Here is a 21,197-nt window from a genome sequence, read left to right as displayed (position 1 = left end):
TCATAGAAGGAGCAGTACGTTCATTTCTTCATGACCATGTCATTACACAAACCAATTATTTCAATCCATGTATTTCTTAGAATCCTCTTTCCAATAAATAAACTTTTAACATGTTAGCTAAGTTTTAAATTAGCTTTTTTTACTGCCCTTATAAGTGTATCAGCAACACAAACACTCTGAAAACACTTCTCTCGTTTTCTTTGAAATGCAATTAGACATGCTTATGTTTGTGAATCTGTTGGGATTCCATGTTTTTCCAATTACCAAAGAGTTTCCCTTATTTGATTTTTTTTTTCCTTTGGCAGCCCTAGAGAATCTTTATAAAATAGCCAAGTGTTTAACTTTGAGCTAGAATTCAAGGAAATAACTAATTGCATGAAGGCAATGAGTTGGTAATTTAGACACAATATCAAAAGGATTAAAAATTGTCACAATAAATAAGAAAGGAAATAGCAACAACAATACCAGAAACAAGTACTCATTTGCTGTGGAGGCCTGCAATGGCGGTGGGGTTTGGGGTTGGAGAAAGGGAGAACTAGCTACCATAGTTCAGTGATAAAAGAGGTGGAGGAGGGCACAGGCTTTCAAATTTACCTAAGTGATCTTTAAACATTTACTATAGTTTATTTGTTGTCTAGCACTTAAAACTTGTCATTGAGTCTGCAATGGAAATACTTTTGTAATTGTCTGTATTATGTGGGTCATTGACCTTCAACAGTGGATCCACTGAAGCAACTGTCCATTTATCTGGAAAATTACCACATGGCAAGTTGGCATTAAACAGTTTTAGAAGGTTCTCTATAGCAATAGCCCATGTATTAAATAGTGGACCACACAACGCTCTCTGCATTTGGTTATCATCTAGACCAGGGGTTCCCAAACTCTTCAGCATTTCTCCACACTTTCGATTTTTGAGAAACCCTCATGCCCCCATCTTGTGTTTACCATCATCCAACCCCCTTTTAACAAAAAATTCAATTCGTAATGTAAAATAAACACAAAAACTTTATATAAAAATGTTATTTTTAAAATTAAAAATAAGCACAAATAGTTTTTCTTGGCCCGTGGTGGGTGCCTGGTTCAGCCCCAGCTGGTCAGCTGTTTGAGCCCCTGCCAACCTCCAGAACTGCCCATGCCAGCTGACTGCCCAAGCCTGACTGCCTGAGCCCAGAGTCACCTGCCCGAACTGACCAAACCCTGTGCTACAGGGGCCAGCTGCCTGCCTGCCTGCGAGCCAGCCACCGGGGCCAGTCACTGGCCCACCTACCATCTGTCAGGGCCTACTGCCCACCTGCCTATCAGCTGCCCAAGCCCCACGCTGCAAGGGCCAGCCCCAGTCACCCAAGCTCTGCACTGCTGGGGTAGCAGCCCGAGCACTGTGAGCTTCCTGTTTGAGTCCCTCCCCTCCCCCAAAGCCAAGCACCATCAGCCCCTTGCTCTTACCCCATCCCCATCCCCATCCCCTGAGCCAGACACCACCAGTCCCCCAAGCTAACTCTGTCCTGCGCCTCCTCTTCTTCCCAAAACCACACTCACTCACCTTTGCAGGAAGCAGCTAGCTTCACATGGGTCTTCGTTGGCTGTCTGCTTTTTATAGCAGTTGCACTGGGTCGCCCAAGTAAAATGGCTGGGCCTGAGAGCTGGAAGCAAAGGCCAGCTCTTTCTTGGGGGTGGGCGGAAAGACTGGGGGAGGCTGGGTCACCTTGTGCTCCCCCTGGAATTTCTTCACGCCCCTCCTCCAGCATGGGAAATCATGATCTATACCTTTTCATTACTAAATATAAAAGAAAAATACACCAAAATACCAACTTGCCTTGATGGCAATTTTTGTATACACAGTAGAGTCTCATGATTTGTGATCTTAATGTTTGCAAATTCAATTATTCACAAGTGGCTGAGTGTTCGCTTCCCCCCGGGGTCCCAGGGACCTCCCATATTCGTGAAAAATCAACATTTGTGAAGGTTCTAAACACGGACCCCTCATGAATGTTGAGACCCTTCTGTGGTTATATTTTCTGTTTTCACATAATTAATCATTAGAACGTGTAAAGATGTAGCCCTTTTTAGCATTAAAATAAAAATACTGAACATTATCATAAGAAAATATACACACAAGTTGCAATTCAGTGGAAAGGTTAAAAAATGATCAAGTGGTTACTTGTTTCTGCTCTGCTTTATATGGCTTGAAATTTATTAGAAACAATATTTTAGGCATTTATTTTCTATAAACAGCATAAAGTTTTGGGCTTAAAATAAAAATCTAGACAGCATTTTTTGGAACTAAAGCATTGAGAAAATACTGCAAAATGGTAACTATTGAGTAAGGATTATACTTACCTGTATTATAATCTCTCCAAGGCCATAAACTGTGAGCAAGAACAATGAGACTTTCCATATGGTGCAACTTTAACAGAAGAATGTAGGAGCTCATCTGCAGACCTGAAATGACTGGAGATAGACAGAGTGTGTGACATTCTTTATGGCTGTGTCAGGGTCTATAGCTAGTAATCCTCATGGGGCAGTTCACTTAAAATACTGCATGTATTAGCAGTAATGATCACATACTGATGTGTGCACTAGTAACAGAGAGAAAGCTGTGCTAGTCTATATACTATCAAAACAAAGAAGCAGTCCAGTAGACAGACCCACTTCTTCAGATCATAGCTATATCAGAACAGATTCAATATTTAAGGCATAGAGAACCAAAAATAGTAATCAAAGTTGACAAATCAGAAAAAAAATTATCAAGGTGAGCAAATCAGAGAGTAGAGGGGCGGGGAGGGGAGGAGTCAAGAATTAGATTAAGCCAAGTTTGCAAAAGAGCCCCTATAATGACCCAGAAAATTTGCATCCTGGTTCAAACCACGTGTTAATGTGTCAAATTTGAATATAAAAGATTGTTCAGCAGCCTCTCTTTCCAAAGTAGTGGGAAAATTTGTGGGGATTGGGCCGCATCCAATCTGACTGAATCGGCCTTGTTAGCACTTGTCTTCCTCATAGCATTCCTCATCTTTCCACATGTGTATATGTCTCTCTGCCAAACAGTACTTTCGACTTCATGCCTCTGATGAAGTGGGCTATGGCCCATAAAAGCTTGTGCGAAATAAATTGGTTAGCCTTTAAGGTGCCACAGGACTCCTCATTGTTTTTGCTAAAGCAGACTAACGCAGTTGCCTGTCTGAAACTTGTCACTGTGCAATGTACATCTGAATGATGTTGTTAAGCCAATCTAAGCCCCCATGTAGATGGTGCTAGATTGATGGAAGGATTCTTCCTTTGACCTTGGGGAGGTAGATTACTAATGGTGACAAAAGAACCCCTCCAATCAGCATAGGCAGGAGCACTGTAGCAGGCCGACTGGAGTGCAGACATATATGAGGCCAGTGGCCACTAGTGTGGGATTTCTGGGGGAAAGGATGATTCACTGGCCAAGTGTCCATGCACTACACTCTCCACGCCCACGCCCGTCCCTTCCTGTCTCCTCCTGTGTCTTGCCTGACCTGCTTTTCCTGTGGAAGCACAGCACTGCTTCTGGTGAGTGTAGGGACAGTGCCCCAACTCCTTCCCCGCACTCAGCAGAAGCAGTGTGGTGCTGTTGGAGGCCTTGACACAGGGGTGTGCATTTTACCCTCCTTGTCCGCTCTCATGCATCACCCCTTCTTGAGCCACAGCAAATGTCCTGAGGCTTACCATATGTATTCTAACACCAGTGTCCCCTGTGCCCATGCAGACTGTTGTGGTTCGCAGATAATCTGGGATAAGGGGGAAGCAATGGGGGAAAAAAACAGAACAGTGGTACCAGAAAATGGTCTGGTGCAGACAGACCAAGGCTCAAAGTAGAGCTGACCTGTCCCAGACCACTAAAGCCACAAAAGTCATACCTCAAAAAAACTGTTCCGAACCATAATTGCTGTGTGAATCCAGATCATTAGGACTGCATCTACACTGGCAAGTTCTTCTGAAAAATCCTGCAAAGCGTTTACGCACAAAAAGCGTTCTTTTGAAAGTAAATCAAAAGAATGTTGCTCTCGTTTCGAAAGCGCTCTTCCACTCCCATTTCAGGAAGAATGCCTTCTTTTGAAAGCTTTTGAAAGAAAGCACGTGTAGACACTCCTCAGGGCCCTTCTTTTGAAGGAGCAGCCCTCATGGCAACTGATTTGTTTCGATCCCTTGCCCGTTCTTTCAAAAGAGTAGGGGCTGTGTGGATGCTGTCTTTTGAAAGAGCAGATTACTCTTTTGATCTGCTCTTTTTTATGTGGGAGTGCGCTCTTTTGGAAGAGATGTTCTGGAAGGGCTTCTTTTGAAAGATCTCTGTACTATAGACATAGCCTAGAAGGAGACATGTGAACGTCAGAGACAGAGCTTATATAAGAATTGTGGTTTCATAAGGCTATGGAACTCACTCCTCAGAATGATCTTGGAGTTAATTTCAGACTAAAAGCAAAAATAATCCCTTCTTATTAACTTTCCTGCAGTAACTTTGGGTATGTCTACACAGCAGCCTTATTTTGAAATAAGCTATTCTAAAAGAGCTTATTTTGAAATAATACAGCTACGCAGAAAATGCATTTTGAAATACAGTGTCTGCATACATAGAGCCTATTTTGAAATAGGCGCTATTCCTCATAGAATGAGGTTTACCAATTTCAAAATAACTTTGTATATAGACCTACTGTTTCACACACATAAAGACACAGAATAAGGCCATACACAAAGCATAAGCAGGTGGGAAAAAACCAAACTCCTTCACCTTCCAAAGCTCCAATAACAACGCACCAAAACACAACCACTGAATGAAGGTGTTTCCTATAGGCTGGGAAGGGATACCCCACAGAAATTTATTATTCTATTTATAACTTAGAGCAGTGCTTTGGGAACCAGTGGTGTGTGTAAAAATGTAAATCAGGTAGGGAACAAAGCAAGATTGTTATTTTCCCTTTTGAAATTATTTTGAACTAATATACTCTGATTTTATGATAGAAATATACAATAGATATTATGTAATGGGTTCTTCACATATAATTTTATGTAACTATAAACTGGATTATTTCTCTACTTTTCATCAGCTTCAAAGAAAGCTAAAATTTGTTATCTTGCACAGTTCTATTTCTTTAAAAAAATTGGCTAGGAAGAGAAACAAACACAAGCACTCTTCAACACTTATCCACTCAACAAAAGTAAAGAAAGGGGAATTAAGAAATAAACATTCACAAAAGTCACGCTACACTCCTTATAATGCTTAGAGCTAAATTTTGACCTCAATGCCACATTATAGATGTCAGTTCCAATGTTCTCTCACACTGCATAAACAAACAAAGTCCTTACAGGTTGAGGTTCAAAATGTTGATTTAGCTTTAATATTTGTAGTCCATTAACTTTAATTAAACTCACTCTAAGATTAAATTAATAAATTATTTTGTTAGTCTTTAAAGTGCTGTATGACTGCTTTTTTGTTTTGATAGTATACAGACTAACATGACTATCAGTCTGTCACTCTAGGCTTGTAAACCTGTTGCATGTGGGGATTTTTAGGCTATATAAAAATAAGTAATGAGCTCAGTTACTAGTGGGGAATTTCATTGTCTAAATGATGTTGTTCTTAGATTAACTCTTACTGTTCTATTTTGTATGATTCCTGTAAGGAAACTGAGGTTGAATGGTATAAACGTTTCTAGATTAACAGATGTTAAAAGTGAAAAAGACTTACTGCATCAACCAGTCCAAAACCTGGCCAATACAGAATTCTTTCTTCCAGAATATTTCCTAATATTGATTCACTTTCCAAATTACCAGTGGCTGAATGCTCACTATTTACCTTGAGAGACTTCTCTATAACTTTTATTTAGAATTTATATAGACTAGAATGTCCTTTCTAATACTTAGCACTCAGCTAACTTCTTTTTAAATAGCTCTTCTAAAATCTTTCCTGAAAGTAAATGTTTACTGCATCATGTTGTTACTCTTTTTTCTGTTCTCACCAACTTTTCCTTATTCTGTTAATTAGAATTCTGTACAGGACAGTGGGGCCAGTTCAGATAAAAGGAGGGAGGCAAATTCCAGCCCTCTTTCCTGATCAGCCTTCCAGAAGGAACCTGTTACAGTTTCTGCTCGTCCCACCCCTCTCTCTCCCAAAAGGACTCTAGGGCTTCCTCGCCCAGGGAGTTTCCCCTCTTATCCATGCACTGCATGTGCTGGTGCCACTAACAGCAGAACTCTCAGGGGACTCCTCTGTGCTCCATCACACAGAAACAGATTGTCTCTGCAGTATTTGGCCTGGTCACATCTCCAACTGTACAGAGGGCCAACAGGGTACAATTTCAGTGGTGTGGTGACTACACATCCAGAACTATATTCCAGCAGCAGCCCTACTGATTTAGTATGGGGTGAGTGGTTAAAGTTGTCAGACAATGCTCCCCACAGGTTTATGGTGTATGAAATTTGAGCAAGTGCAAAACCCTTGGGGAGAGAGGGCATGAATGCACCCATCTGATCCCTTAATTAGTGCCACTGGTGCAGAGCTACGCAGAGAGGATCTATTACTTTCTTGCTCCACTGCAGCATGCTTCCGTTTATGCACCTCGCTACTGGCAGTGGCTCTTCTTAATGCTGCCATATCTCATGGGACACACAAGTTTAATATACTGTCCATTATTACCCCCAGGTCTCTCTCAGCATTACCACTTCCTAAGATTTTCCTTCCCCTTGTTTTGGGTTGTTTTTCCTCTGCTGCGTTAGTTACAAGAGAGTCAATCTGGAAACAGCCCCACAGTCTCCATGATAACAGTGGGTCTTTGCTCTTGAAAGCTTATGCTACAAAATATTTGTTAGTCTATAAGGTGCCACAGGACTTCTTGTTTTAATCTGGAAAAATTTGAATTTATCTTTTCTCTGATATTATTTTGCCATGTCCCAGATATATTACATTCAAATTTGTATGAAAAGGGAATGAAACATTTTAAATGTTATCGAAGTAATTTTGTTCCTAACAACAATGGGGTTGTATGTTTTGGAAGTCTGTAAGCTAAAAGAAAATACAGAGAATTCTGTGTTGGGCATGTAGGAAGAATTGGACAACTGTAACGTTGCCCAGTGGCCCTCCTCTGCAAGACTAATCCAACACATACCAAAATCAGTGGAAAGACTTTTACTAGTTTCAATGAGGCTGATGAACTGGAGTAGTTGCAGCCTTCCTCTTTTAACTATTCACATTCAACCTAGATCTAGCCTCCATAGTGTTATGTTGGGGTCTCCCATGCAACTGTGTTGTGCAGAGCTCCTGCATTGGCTCTCCAAATCCTGCTGCCTATGAACAGTGAGTCCACATCGACTTCACTTCACCCAGAATCTTCCACATCTGTGGAAGTAGAACAGGGTTTGCCTTTTAGTGTGCCTCGGTCAATGAAGATTTGCAATCTTTTTTTTTTTTTAAACCTACACACCTCACAAAGGAATAGCTGCACTAGCAGTGTTTTCTCCTAAATGTTGTGCATCTTGCTCAGCAACTCAGACCCCTGCCACAGGCCCCAGGGCAAAGTGGGAAAGGGCGGGACCAAGGGCAGTGAGCCCTCATTGCCACGCAAACTGCAGTGCTGGCCCTCCCACTGCTGCTGCCAAAGTAGGAGCAGAAGTGGCCAGAGGTCTGGGCCCTTTTGAAACACTGGGCCTGCAGGAACCTGCTGTCCTTTGACCATTTCCCACCCTTCAGCAGGACTGATTTTGCTGCATTAGTCCCATAGCATTATAGGGTTGCCCCAGGATGAAGCATGGCATAATTTAAAGCTGCCATTGTATCTTCCCAATTTTGATATTACCTGGATGCGAAGTCATTGTCGGTGACACTGGTAGAATTACATTGCCATAATATATTTCAAAAATACAGTGCTTGTCTTAGAGATTACATGGAAAACTGCAATTTTTATATAAACGTGTAATCTCTAAATATTTCAGTTTTACAAAGAGACTATATCTACAGAGAATGGAGAGAGGAGGATCAAACTGAAGATAGGTTCTTTGTTTTGTTAGGAAGAGCAGTTTTTAACAGGCTTCATTTTCTCTACATAAGCCACTCTATGATCTTTCTTATGCATCTATTTTCCCTTGATCTTACTGTGTGAGTGACACTTACTTTACACTAGCATTATCTGTCAAAATATTAACTGGAATATACTGTCTAGAGCACATTTTTATTATTATTAAAAATAAAAATGCTGGGATAATTGAATTCCTTTATATTCCCTATATAGTGTGAGAAGAGTAAGACAGTGTTCAGACCTTAGGGAAAAACGCATGTGGATTTCCTCTTTGCCCTAAGATCATGTACTCTCCCTTGCTCTGTAACTACTTTGATTCACTATACCTTAGAGGGAGATAAAATTTGCAATATGTGCATATCATCTAAGGGAAACAATAGCATACATACATTTTACTATGAGACTCACATTAAATAAATATATAACATGCTGCGATGTCACAACAAGTAGATGTACAATTATGAGGACAAAATACCCAAAGGAAATCAATACAAGACTTATTAATATCCAGACCTGTAGAAGACAACTGTCAGACAATTGGTCAACAAGGTACATTGTATCTGTTAGATACCGACTAACCCATTATGATCTTTATGAAGTGTCCTTTTGGGGGTCTAGATCTTCAAATATGAGTTGGAAGACCCTTTTCTTTTATTAGTTGCTAAGCTCTTTATACTTTTACCATATTGCAGCAGGTTAGAAGTCTGAGCTTTATTGTCTTATGTTATTGAAAATCCAGATTCCTGCAGCCTTCTCCCTCAGGTCAAGATTTGTCTGCGAATACATTCTCATTTCTCCATGTACAAAGGCTGTCTGGAGAGAGGCAGAAAAGATTATGACTGTAATATACTTAAATCCAATTTATTTGCCTGACTAGAAACTTCCACACTTCGCAATTGCTTCCTACAGAAGATTTTGTATTTAATTCTGTCATGGCAGTAAGAAGTAAGAATGATCCTAGCCCTCCAACAGGTATATATATTCAGCACACACCTGAGCCAAATGAAATGCAATAGAAAAGACAGTGGTGAAATAGCAGATTTATTCATTTATTTTTCCATTTTCACTGTGTTTCCACTTTAGAATGGTTCATTTGTATTTTAGGAATAGATATTGAAATCTCATGTGCAAAGCTGGTGTTATACATCTGTGCACAAGGAATTGATTTTTAGCTAGGTAATTTTTATGTCAGGCATCTGATTATCTCATACAAATGTATAGTGGTTTATACTGTAATACTATGCTAACCCCTATCATATATGTTATAGTTTCAGGAGTCTGCCATTTTATCCCATCACATTCACTGATGATGCTTGACAAGGGTTGTGGTGTTGAGGATTGAAAATGGACACACTTGAGAGAAGGTGTGAGAGTAATGGTGGTGGGAAAGGTCTTATGTTTGACGTGCAGGATTGCATTTCAGGACCTCTTGGTTTTGTGCTTCCCATTTTGCAAGCAGTGAGTGATGCAAATACTTGCCATGTATTTTTATCAAAGTCACTCTTGGTCAGTTTTCCCATGTGTATTATTTAACCAGTAATACTTAGGTATCCTGCAGGGTGACCTTGTACTTAAATTGTTCCTGTTTGAAAGCACTTGGCTAGCCTCAAAGGCCAGGCGCTATAGCAGAACAAGGTATTAATTTTTACTGTTACTACTTTTCAGGGATGTATTAGTATGTGACTTGTCATCAGACAAGCCTCACCTGGAGCTTAACAGGTGTGCCTGTCTCAGTTTTCCTACTTCAGACACTTCAGTAACTTCAGGCTTTCATTACTACCCAGGGTTGTTTATCATGAGAAGATAGTCCAAATCGTCCATAACAAAAGTCCAAAATGTAGTCCATTTTATGTCAGTGCAACCAGTCATCAGAGCTCAAGACAACACATCATTCCATGCCCAGATACCACATACTGATGCTCCCAGTCATGCCTGGGTGAGTTCATGATAATTTCCTGTCCTTGTACCTACACTTTCTGCAGTTGGAAGGTGCCCAGCCTTTCTTCTGGGGAACATTCTTACCAGGGGAACACCGCTCATTCTCCTGGCCCTCACAGTTCCTATGGGTTCAGCTCTCTGACTTAGAAATTTCAGTAGGTAAGCTCCCCAGCCTTCAGCCTTCTTACCCTATTTCTGGACTGGGGACACCTACCAGAAAACCCTCTGTTGCTATTCTCCTACCTTCATCTTTCTGCTAGGAACCACCTTCTGCTTCTGTCCAGGACTCCTCAGTCCTCCAGTCTCTGACAGCTCTCAGCTGCCCTATCTGACTTGAACCAGTTAGATCTGATTCACTGAGACACCCCCTCATGGGGTTGCTCCTGGATCTTTTGTAGCCCCAGGGATACTTGCTGCTCTGCCCTCTTTGCTGGCTGAATTGGAGTATTTTCTCTGGGACAAGGAAGTTGGACCTGCTTTGTTTACTGGGGCCAACCACCCTGTGATAGTGATTCTATTTGTTTTCAGGTCCATGCTCTCAAGAAGCCTTCCTGGGGAGAATGGTTTGTAGTAGTGTAAAGTGTCTATGACGTCTCATGAGATGGGGGAACAAAAGGGCACCAGCACTATTCCACATGTAGATGGTTTTCACCAGTGAGGGGTATCATGGGGCCAGGTCATTCTCCTAGCAGTGTGTGTTGGTGAAACAGATTAAAATTGCACCCTACTGGCTGAACCCCAGGGAAGAGTGACATTGAATGCTCTTTCAAAGTGATTTCATTTGGGCTTTGTCTATGCTACACAGCTTTTAGCAACACGGCTGTGGCAAAAAGTCAGGCGGTGTAAACACTGTTGGCATTCCTACCAACAAAAAACTTTCATCCCCTAATGAAGAGGGTCTTACCCACAAGCGCTCATTACCTAATAAATAAATTTGTTAGTCTTTAAGGTGCTACAGGACTTCTAGTTTCTGAAAGGTTGGTATTATGGTGATAACGATTGATGATTAGCAGAGACATTCATTAGTCATTAGCGGGCACTCTGTACTCAACAGGTGGAAGCTACGCATACTGAACAATGTTTGCCCAAGGTAGTGGGAAGGTCAGACTAGGATAGTGGTTCTCTAACTTTTTGGCGCAAGGCCCACTGCACTCAATTGTGAACCACCAGACAAACATCCATGATGACAAAATGCCTTTGTTTATCTCTAAATACCTTAAATACTAAATTACTTGCATTAGGCTACTGGAGCTATAGCATAATGGGGTATATATAACCAGTGGGAAAGGAAATATTAATAATCTACATCAAAATAATTAAACAGATTAAGTGCTTTATCATGTTAGTTTATGAAGCTTCATTTTAAATACAGTGTAATATTAATTTATGTCCCAAACAAAAGATTTCAACATTTGAGTTTTTTAATAGTAGGCAAGGAAAACCTATTTTGGGTTGGGAGTCACTAACCCACTGGAATATCAGTCAGGGGCCACACAAGAGAGAAGCAACCCCCTCAAAAAATCCCAGCCCCCCAACCTTCATTGATATGGTCTCCAACTGAGATATTTCACTCCCCTGGTGCTCTCACCTCATGGGGCGTGGGGAGTGGGAGGAGACAGGGAAGACCAAAGTTCAAGGCTTCCCATGGACCAGATGAACACTTTTGGGGTCCTGGGTTAAGCAGATTTTTTGACTCCCCCAGGCTCTGAGGATGGGGTTGAGGGTGGGTGGGTGTGAGGGTGGTGGAGTGGGCTGGGAGTGGGGATCTGGTCAGGAGGGAAGGTGCAGGAGAGAGGGAGGGTGCAGTGTATGGCCAGGAGTGAGGGTGCAGTGTATGGCCATTGGGGAGGGTGCAGGAGTGAGGAGAAGGCGGCAGGTGGCGAGCCTGGACAGGAGGATGGTGCAGGAGCAAAGGAGGGTGTAGAGTGTGGAGGGGGGTGGGTGGGTGCAGGATCAGGTTGGGATGTGGGGTCTCAGTAGGGGGGTGTATCCATGAAAGGGATGCGGGTGCAGGGTGTGAGCATGAGAAGAATGGGGGAAGGAGCACTTGCCTTCACCCCCTCCCCAACCAAGTGTTCCCACTTATTTTTTTCCATCCATGTGTGGAATAAATTTTATGTGGATCAAGGCAAGTACAGCTGTGCACCACCACTAAACACATGCTGCTCACTGTGAGTGGCTGTGAGCACTCTGCTAATCAGCTGGGTGGCACCTGAATCTTTCATGGGTGGCTGTCAACCACTCAGCTTTCAGGGAACAATGTCCCCCATTGCTCACAGGCACCATGTCCCAGGTGTAGCCTCTCACTGTTCCCATTGACAGTGATTCTGGAATCACGTCCAGTGGGAGCAGTCGGGAAAGCCTGCAGGCAGTACACCTGGACACTGCTGTTTCCCCAGTGGGAGGGAAGGGAGGGGAGGGGAAGAAACAGCTCATGGAGCAACCTGCTCCCTGCCTGTGCTGGATCTTGTAAAGCTTGGGGCTTCCTTCCACCTCGCCCCTAAGCAGGAAGCTGGGGCACTGGCACTCCAACCTCACAGGGTGGGGGTGTGAGGTTGAAATGCCAGTGTGGGCTCCTGGCTGCAGGTGGAAGAAGGCGGAGACCTGCAGCCCGCTTGCCCTGAGCCTACAATGCACTTGCAAGGTGCCTGTGGACCACTAGGGGTCTGTGGACTGCAGTTTGAGAACCAGAGGACTAGGACAAGAGAGCTTTATCTGCCCGCAAGTCTTCCTCTCTTTGCCCTGTAAGTGCTCACAGAATGAAAGAAATGTTCCCTGGCACTCAGGGAATCAGGAACCCCTTCTGACCAGTAAGCATCTCTGATGGAGAGGTTAAATAGTGATGAGCATGGCTGGTGTCAACCCTTTGGTCCTGTCAATCACGTCAAGACTGAAACAAGGGCTAAAAACAAAGTTCCCAGCAGTTGCTGGGCAGCTCTGGGATAGATCTGATTAGGAAGTTGGTGTCACTATCCTGTTCTCCTTTCAGGCTTAGAGAACAGACAAAAGGGAATAGGGGAGTGGAAACAGAGAGCCTCATCCGCAGCAACACTAATTCAATTTGTGTTGTAGGGATTCCTACTTAGTTAGATGGAGATGCTCTAAGGACTTCCCAATGCCTGTCTAGTACCCCTCAACAGCACCTCTCAAGTACCCCTCAACAGCCTGGAAACTGTGACAGCTTCCCAGCCCCTTAGCCTTAAAGCAGTGGAGTGGTCACTGTGCCCATCCCAAGGCTGTCAGTCAATAGCGAAGAACCTTACCCTTTCCAAAGAGAATTTTGGATGTTCAGTGAGCTGGAGTATTAGCCTAGACCAGGGATCACACTGAGAAAAAAGAGAGTTGGCCCCCAATGGTACACCTGCCCACTCATTGCCAACATGCTTATGGGCAACATGGTGATGGGAAAATCCATAGCTTCCAAGACTTGGAACAGCCATTAGCTATGTCTACACACGTATGCTACATTGAAATAGCTTATTTCGATGTAGCGACATCAAAATAAGCTATTTCGATGAATAGCATCTACATGTCCTCCAGGGCTGGTGCCGTCGACGTTCAACGTCGACGTTGGGCAGCACCACATCGAAGTAGGCGCTGCAGGGGAGTGTCTACACTCCAAAGCGGCACACATCGAAATAAGGGTGCCAGGAACGGCTGCAGACAGGGTCATAGGGCGGACTAGCACTTCCGGGGCAACAGCTAGCTGCTCCCTTAAAGGGCCCCTCCCAGACACACGCAGCCTGCACAGCACACGGTCTGCAGAGCCAGAGGCACGCACACCTCGGCAAAGCAGTATGGACCCCCAGCAGCAGCAGCAGCAGCAGCAGCAGCAGCCAGAGGTCCACACAGCCGCCCCTGCAGGAGCAGTGCTTGCCCTGCTCAATGCTATGCAGGAGGCAGCTTGATCACCTTTTAGTCACAGAAGAGGAGCTGCCCCCAGGGGAGGAGGAAGCAGCCCCAGACCCTGCTGTCCTCCGCCCCGCCCTCCACCGCACATGTGGCCGGCTGTGGAGCTACCCCACGAGCACCAACTGGTGGGAGCGGCTGGTGCTCGGCGAGTGGGACAACGACCGCTGGCTCCAGAACTTTCGCATGAGCTGGCGAACATTCCTGGAGCTCTGCCAGTGGCTCACCCCCGCACTGAGGCACCAGGACACCTTCATGCGGCGTGCCCTCAGCGTGGAGAAACGGGTCAGCATCGCTGTCTGGAAGCTGGCCACTCCAGACAGCTACCGATCCATGGGGCAGCAGTTTGGCGTGGGCAAGGCCACCGTCAGGGCTGTCCTCATGGAGGTAAGAGGACCCATGGGCGGGGGCCCTGGGGGTGGAGGGTAGCCCTGGGAGGGAGGGCAGCCCTGGGGGAGAAGGAGCCCTGGGGCGGGAGGGGAGCCCTGGGGTGGAGGGCAGCTCTGGCGGGGGAGGGCCAGACACACCCTGCACACCCCTCACTGGTGCTCTCCCATGTCCTTCCCCTACAGGTCGTCCGCACCATCAACGCCCTGCTCCTCCACAGGCTCATGCGGCTTGGGGACCCGGATGCCGCCATCGCGGGGTTTGCTAGCCTGGGCTTCCCAAATTGCTTTGGGGCTCTGGATGGGACCCATATCCCCATCCGAGCTCCGGAGCACAGCGGAGGACGCTTCCTGCACAGGAAGGGCTACCATTCGGTGGTCCTCCAGGCCTTGGTGGACAGCCGGAGCTGCTTCCTGGACATTTATGTTGGCTGGCCTGGCAGCACCCACGACGCCTGGGTGTTCAGGAATTCGGGCCTGTGCTTCTGGCTGGAGGCGGGGACCTACATCCCCCAGCGGGAGATCCCTGTGGGGGACACCACCATGCCCCTCTGCGTCGTCGCAGACGCAGCGTACCCCCTCTGGCCCTGGCTCATGCACCCTTACACAGGCCATCTGTCAGCCAGCCAGGAGCGCTTCAACACGTGCCTGAACCATGCACGCCAGGTGGTTGAGCGCACTTTTGGCTGCCTCAAAGGGCGCTGGAGGTGTGTCCTCACCCGCCTGGATGCAGGCCCCACCAACATCCCCCAGATTGTGGGCGCGTGCAGTGCACTCCACAATCTGGTCGAGAGCAAGGGGGAGGCATTCTTTCAGGGCTGGGCTGTGGAGGCTGGCAGGGCCAACGTGCAGCCACCCGCTGTCCCCAGTCACCAGGTGGATCCCGAGGGGATCTGGGTCCGGGAGGCCCTGTGGGCCCATTTCGACCAGGCTGCGGGGTGAACAGTAGCAGGCCCCCCAATGCACCCCCGCATCCTCCACAACATTCCCTGCCCCCACGCCCACACCACAGAGCACCCAAGAGCACCCCCCCCACTTTTCTTGCAAATAAAAATAGACTTGTTGTTTTTGAAACCAAAAAACAGTGAATTCTCTTATTAATACTATACATATATATATATAGTGGAACAAAAGGGGGGAACTATTTACATGGGGGGGGAGGGACCATAAAAGAACAGGGGTCTAACACAAACTATATACAAATATAATGGGGGATATGTACAAAGGGGTAGGGGGGGCCACGTCCTGGGCCCCGCACCCCCTACTGTCCAGCGCCTGGGGTTGGCGGGCATGACCTTCACTTCGGCCTCAGCCCTGGCTGAGGCTGGCTGGGGGCCAGGCGAACCGGCAGATACGGCTGGCGGGTGTCGAAAGGCCCCAGGGTGGCAGACGGCGGTGGGACGGCGGTCGGATCAGTGGGTGGAGCAGTGGGCAGGGCGGCCAGAGCGGCGGGCGGCGCGGCATGGGGGGCCAGGTAGTCCGCTATGCGCTCACAAGTGTGCATAAAGGCCCCCCATGCCTCCTGGCACCAGGCCAGCACCCGCTCCTGCAATTGCAGCCACCGCTCGTCCACCCGCAGGCACTACTCTGACACCTCCAGCTGCCGCCAGAGGGTCGCGAGCAGCTGGGGGGTCCGTCGCCGTCCTCTGCTGGTGGTGGCTCCGCCGTTGGCCCCACCCTGGGGCTGGTTGGTGCTCTGCCGAGGGGCTGGCCTGCAGCGATGGCCCTGGTGGGCTGTCCGGGACCACTGACACCTTGCCGGCGCTCTCCGGGCCCTCCGATGGTGCAGCTGCAGAACATAGGGGGGAAGCAGAGTGGAGACAGCTGTTAGTGTGGCCCCTGAGCTGTGGCCCTTGTCCCCCTACCCCTCTGCTGCTGGGTCCCCATCCCCGTCCCCGGGAGATGCTGCTGCTGCTGCTGCTGGGTGTCCCCCCCTCCGGGGGACCCTAGGTTCCACTCCCCCCATCCCCAGGGATGGGGCATGGCACTGTCCTGCTGGGGGGGCAGGGGCTGATGCACTCTTCTGAGGGACATGCCACTGCTGTCCTTGGGGCCATGGTCATCTGGGCATGTGGAGGGCCCTGGTCATGTCCCTTGTACCTGCCCCTCAACCCCGGGGGGTGTGCACCGGGGGGGTACATACCTGATGGTCCGCTCCCACGGTCGGGGGACACCCTCTGGGTGGACGCCCTGCTGGAGCTCCGGGACGGCAGGATTATTTGGAGCCCCCCGTCGCTGGAGGAGGATTCCCCCTCCTCCTCCTCCGGCGTCCCAGGGGTGGGCTCCTGGGGGGGCCCCTGCGGTGCGGGGCTTGCCTCCGGGGTGGACTCTGCCTCCAGGGCCTGCTGGGGCTCGTCGGCCAAGGTGTCAAGAGTAGCTAGCAGGGAGGAGGTGTACCGGGGGCCCAGGATTTCCCTGAGTTCCCTGTAAAAGGGGCAAGTGGCGGGGGCGGCCCCAGATCAGCTGGCCACATCCCGGGCCCGGGCGTAACCCTGCCGCAGCTCCTTAACCTTACTCCTGACATGGTCAGGAGTGTGGGCAGGGTGACCCCGGGCGGCCAGGCCCTCGGCCAGCCGAGTGAACGCATCCGCGTTCCGCCTCTTGCTCCCCATTACCTGGAGCACCTCCTCCTTGCTCCAGAGCCCCAGCAGGTCCCGCAGCTCGGCCTCCGTCCAGGAGAGGCCCCGCTGACTTTTCCCAGGCTGGCTGGCTGCCTGGGAGCCCTGGCTCCCCTTTTGGGGGGGTGCCCTGGGGGCGCTTGGGGGGCTGGTGGGCAGCCATCGCAGCGGGGGGCTGTCTTGGGGCTGCAGGGAGGCGTGCAGGCTAGCTGCGTGTTACTGCTGCTGCCTGCACGTGCTCTCAGCTTCCTGCACAGGAAGGCAGGGGGCAGGGAACTTTAAGGGGCCGCTGCACACGGCGACCATAGAGCTCAGGGGCTGGAGAGAGCGTCTCTCTACCCCTCAGCTGATGGCCGCCATGGCGGACCCCGCTCTTTCGATGTTGTGGGACGTGGATTGGCTATACGTGCCCTACTTCAACATTCAACGTCGAAGTAGGGCGCTATTCCCATCCCCTGATGGGGATAGCGACTTCGACGTCTCGCCGCCTTACGTCGATGTCAACTTCGAAATAGCGCTCACCACGTGTAGATGTGGCGGGCGCTATTTCGAAGTTGGCTCAGCTACTTCGAAGTAGCTGGCACGTGTAGACGCGGCTATTGTGATCCTCTAGTCTAACCTCTTGCATACGGGCTATAAAACTTCCTCCAAATAATTCCTTGAGAGTATTTTAAAGAAAAACACCCCATTGTGGTTCCAAATTGTCAGTGTGCAGAATCTGCCACTACTCTTGGTAGGTTGTTCCAGTGATTTATTACTGTCATTGTTACTGTTGCGCTGCCATTGTGAATATCCAATCCTGCACCTCACCTCTTTTCCGACTCCCTTTACCCTCTCTGTGTCTCTGTTCCCCGCTCTCTGATAACAGCTCTTGTACAGCACAAGGGTGGCAGAGAGGGTGGGAAATGGAGGGAAAACTGACACAGAGGCTGACAAAGAGCAACAGAAGGAGAGAGAAGGAAGAACAAAACACAGGTTCCACACAGCAAGTTAAACTTCCTGTTTAGAGCAAATCTGCTTCTAAAATATGATATTTATAAAATTGTACTTACACAGAGGTGCACCCACTGTACTACACAATGGCTGAATTGTCAGTCGCGTTGGAATCAGTGCCTAGATACTGTGGTTGAGGAAAAAAAAATGAGAGAAAATTAGGTTGTTCAATATATTATATAGAGAAAATCACTTCATCCACTACTGAAATGTGTGGAACACTGCAGCAGTTTATCAGCATAAAAAAACAGAATGTCCAAATGTAAGGAAATAAGTGAATATGGTACATTCAGTTGAAATAATAGTTTTAATTTGGGTAGCCTTTTAGTGTTAGGATCCAACATTTCCTACAGGTCACTTTTAAAATTGTGGGCATATTTGACTTCACTACAGAGCATGTGCAATTAGCAAATCTAAACATTAAGGCTACAGCTACACTACAGTGCTCTGTCAACAGAAGTCACTGTCAGGAGTGTTTTGCTGACAAAACTTCTGTTGGAAGTATGCAGCCACTCACAAAAGCCAATTGGGAGAGCACTCAGCTCTGTTGCCAAAGCAGCCAGACTGCCCCCCTGCTTTCTCAACAAAACAGGCACCCAGAAGCACAGCAGACAGGGCTGCCCATTGTTCTGGATGCCCTGTCTGTGGAAGGAAGGTTCCCGGCCACCCTTCCCCCCTTCCCCGTGCAGCCACAGACCTTTTTGGTGACAGAATCTGCAATAGCAGCATTGTGCCTCAAAGCTTTGAGGCAGAATACTGCCTGCAAAAGTGCTGTTTTGTCCAGACACTGTTGACAAAATGCATTTTTGTGTGTGCACGTTCCACAAATTTTGTTGACAAAACTGGGGTTTTGCCAGCAAAACTTGCTAGTGTAACTATAGCCTAATGTATTGTAAGTATGTAGATCCATTGTGTATGGGCTCTGTAGAGATTTTAGAGGGTATATCACATTTTAGTCTATGCACTGAAAATATTCTAACCCTTGTATATAATCAAGAACAAAAAGAGCAAAGCTGAGTCCTGGAGAAAACCCAAGTGATAACAGTGAAATAATTCCTTAATGTTTTAAATGAAAGAGCTTCATCTGTACACCTTCATCTTCTTCATTTTCATCACCGCTGTAGGACCAAGATTTCCATTCCGCAGTCTCTACACAATGGGATTCCTAAATGATCACATTTAATGCTGGAAAAGACTCCTGCCAATGCAGTGTTGTTCTGACATGTAAAGAAATTAAAATGGGGTGCGTGTGTGTGGGTGGGGGAATTACCAGTGGCTCACACTGGAGAACAAATCCTTAAGATGGAAATATTTGAAATGAACACTTACAAGGAAGGCCCCAATAGTATCTCTGCATCAATGGTGGAAATTACTCAGACAAATGTTAATCACTAGTCCCATCATATTTAATTCCCTTTCCAATCTTTTACCTACTTTTCACAAAAAAATCTTTAGCCCATGTCCTCCCACCAACAAGCAGTTGAATGGTTTTATGAAATGCACTAGGCAACGTTTGTGCAATGTCTAGAGAGGTTAAAAAGATTTAAATACAAACACATAAAGGACAATTAGACAACCTGAGACTTGTGGCCTAAAGTTAAATGAGCTCAATGATAGCAATCCTGTTTTTATTGAAGCATCTGTCATCTCTAATTGGAAAGGAAGGTTACTGTTGCAATGTAGGGCTGATCAATTTTTGCTCTTAACTATACCAAAAAAACCCCAAAAAACCCAAAACTTGGATGTGGTACAATCTGAAATGGATGTCTTATGTATCTCCTTGTTACATGATATTCTTTATTGTTTTTCTTACCCCTTCCTGATTTTCAGCTTCTTTCTTCTTCCCATTTACTCTCCCTTCAAAACAACTGACCTCTAATCTTCCTCTCCTGCCTACTGTTCAGCAGCTGTCTTGACACTGTGTTTACATCAATGGCTTATGAGGGTAAAACATATCACACACTCCTACATTAGGTGAGCTAGAGGCTGTCAGCAGCCTCTGTAAGTTCTGGTCTGCTGGTATTCTATTGTCCAACTGTGGGTGTGCAATGTCAGATCTTTTGCTTTCATGATGGTGGTTTTCCGAAAGAAAGTGTAGTTTGAGCAAGGAAGGTTTTCATGAAACGTAATTTATTATGCTACTGGCAGAAAAAGGAAGATCAGTTTTCAATTTAGTGAGCAGAAATTACAGCTCTCTTTTGAAAAAATAAGTTATCTCTGGATTTATCAAACTACATCATCTAGTTGCAATTATCTACATGAATTTTCCCACTTTTTTCAGCTACAGGAGAGAATACATATGCATACTTCAGCATTCTGAGGCACCATGCAGAATTGTGATACTCTTGGAAATTGTGCATAGTATGAGAGAGATCTGATATGTCTAGAAAAAACTATATGTATGGGCTGATCTCTCTCTAGGCATCTTCAGATAGCAAACTTAAAGGAAACCAACAGTTCTGTAGTCAGCTTTGCAGTAAACTTAAGGGGCATATACATTCATACACACACACACGCACACACATATATATTCATAGATAGCTATGAATTTTGGTTAGCCATATATTAAACAATTGAAGTTGAACTGTATTATGTTGGAGAAGGAGTTGGGAGATGTTAGTTTATTTCTTATACAAGACTCTTCTGTACTGTAAAGGTCTTTGTTACGTTCAGTTGGAGATAGCTTGGCCAACTGATTCTGGATTGGACATTAGAGACAAACATGGTAGACATGCAACAAATGCATAAGTAGCAAAAGAATGGATTATAACTGAAAGAAATGAAGATGTGGAAACCTTGCCTACTGCCAAATCCATACATGCAGATTAGTAGATTCATCAATTCAAAGGCCAGAATGGACCCCTGTGATCATGCCCACTATTATTTTCTGTATATCACAGGCCACAGAACTTCCCTAACATAATTCTTAGACTGTATGTTAGGAAAGCAGCCAATCTGAATTTGAAAAGTTGTCAGAGATGGAGCATCCCCTACTCTGTGGGGCTGACAACTTTGCTGGGCCCCTGGGTAAGGCACCAGGACTTGAGTGGAAGTGGGGAGACTAGGGCTAACCTCCCACAGGCAGCTTCCGTGCTGTCCAGAGCATTCTGTGTGGGGCTTCTGCAGTGATTTAAAGGGCACAGGGCTTTAATCACTGCCACAGTAGTGATGGAGGCAGCCAGAAGCCCCAGGCCCTTTTGAATCTCTGGGTCCCAGAGCAGTTGTTGTCCTCTTTGACCACCTCCCCCAACTCCCCAGTGGTTTTACGCTTTCTTTAATGTCATTGATTACAAAACATTAATGGTGTGGGGCCAAGAACCTAT

General features: G+C 46.5%; 1 protein-coding gene across 2 annotated transcripts in view; it reads right to left on the bottom strand.

Moving 5' to 3' along the window:
- Nucleotides 1-6,155: 6,155 nt before the first annotated feature.
- Nucleotides 6,156-21,197, bottom strand: part of C7H10orf143 (chromosome 7 C10orf143 homolog) — a 45,724-nt gene continuing 30,682 nt past the window's right edge. The window contains exons 4-5 of one of the 2 annotated variants that reach the window (XM_075000447.1): nucleotides 17,934-18,001; nucleotides 6,156-8,843 (exon numbers count right to left, since the gene is read on the bottom strand). In XM_075000447.1, the coding sequence (XP_074856548.1) occupies nucleotides 17,954-18,001 (48 nt within the window). In that variant the 3' untranslated portion in view covers nucleotides 6,156-8,843; nucleotides 17,934-17,953. The remainder of the gene's footprint in view (nucleotides 8,844-17,933; nucleotides 18,002-21,197) is intronic. The other variant, XM_075000448.1, reaches the window with a different exon arrangement.

The sequence above is a fragment of the Carettochelys insculpta genome, chromosome 7 (assembly GCF_033958435.1).
Source record: "Carettochelys insculpta isolate YL-2023 chromosome 7, ASM3395843v1, whole genome shotgun sequence".
Taxonomy (NCBI): Eukaryota; Metazoa; Chordata; order Testudines; family Carettochelyidae; genus Carettochelys; species Carettochelys insculpta.
Note: the sequence above shows the minus strand (reverse complement) of the source record. Positions and strands in the feature narration are given on the sequence as shown.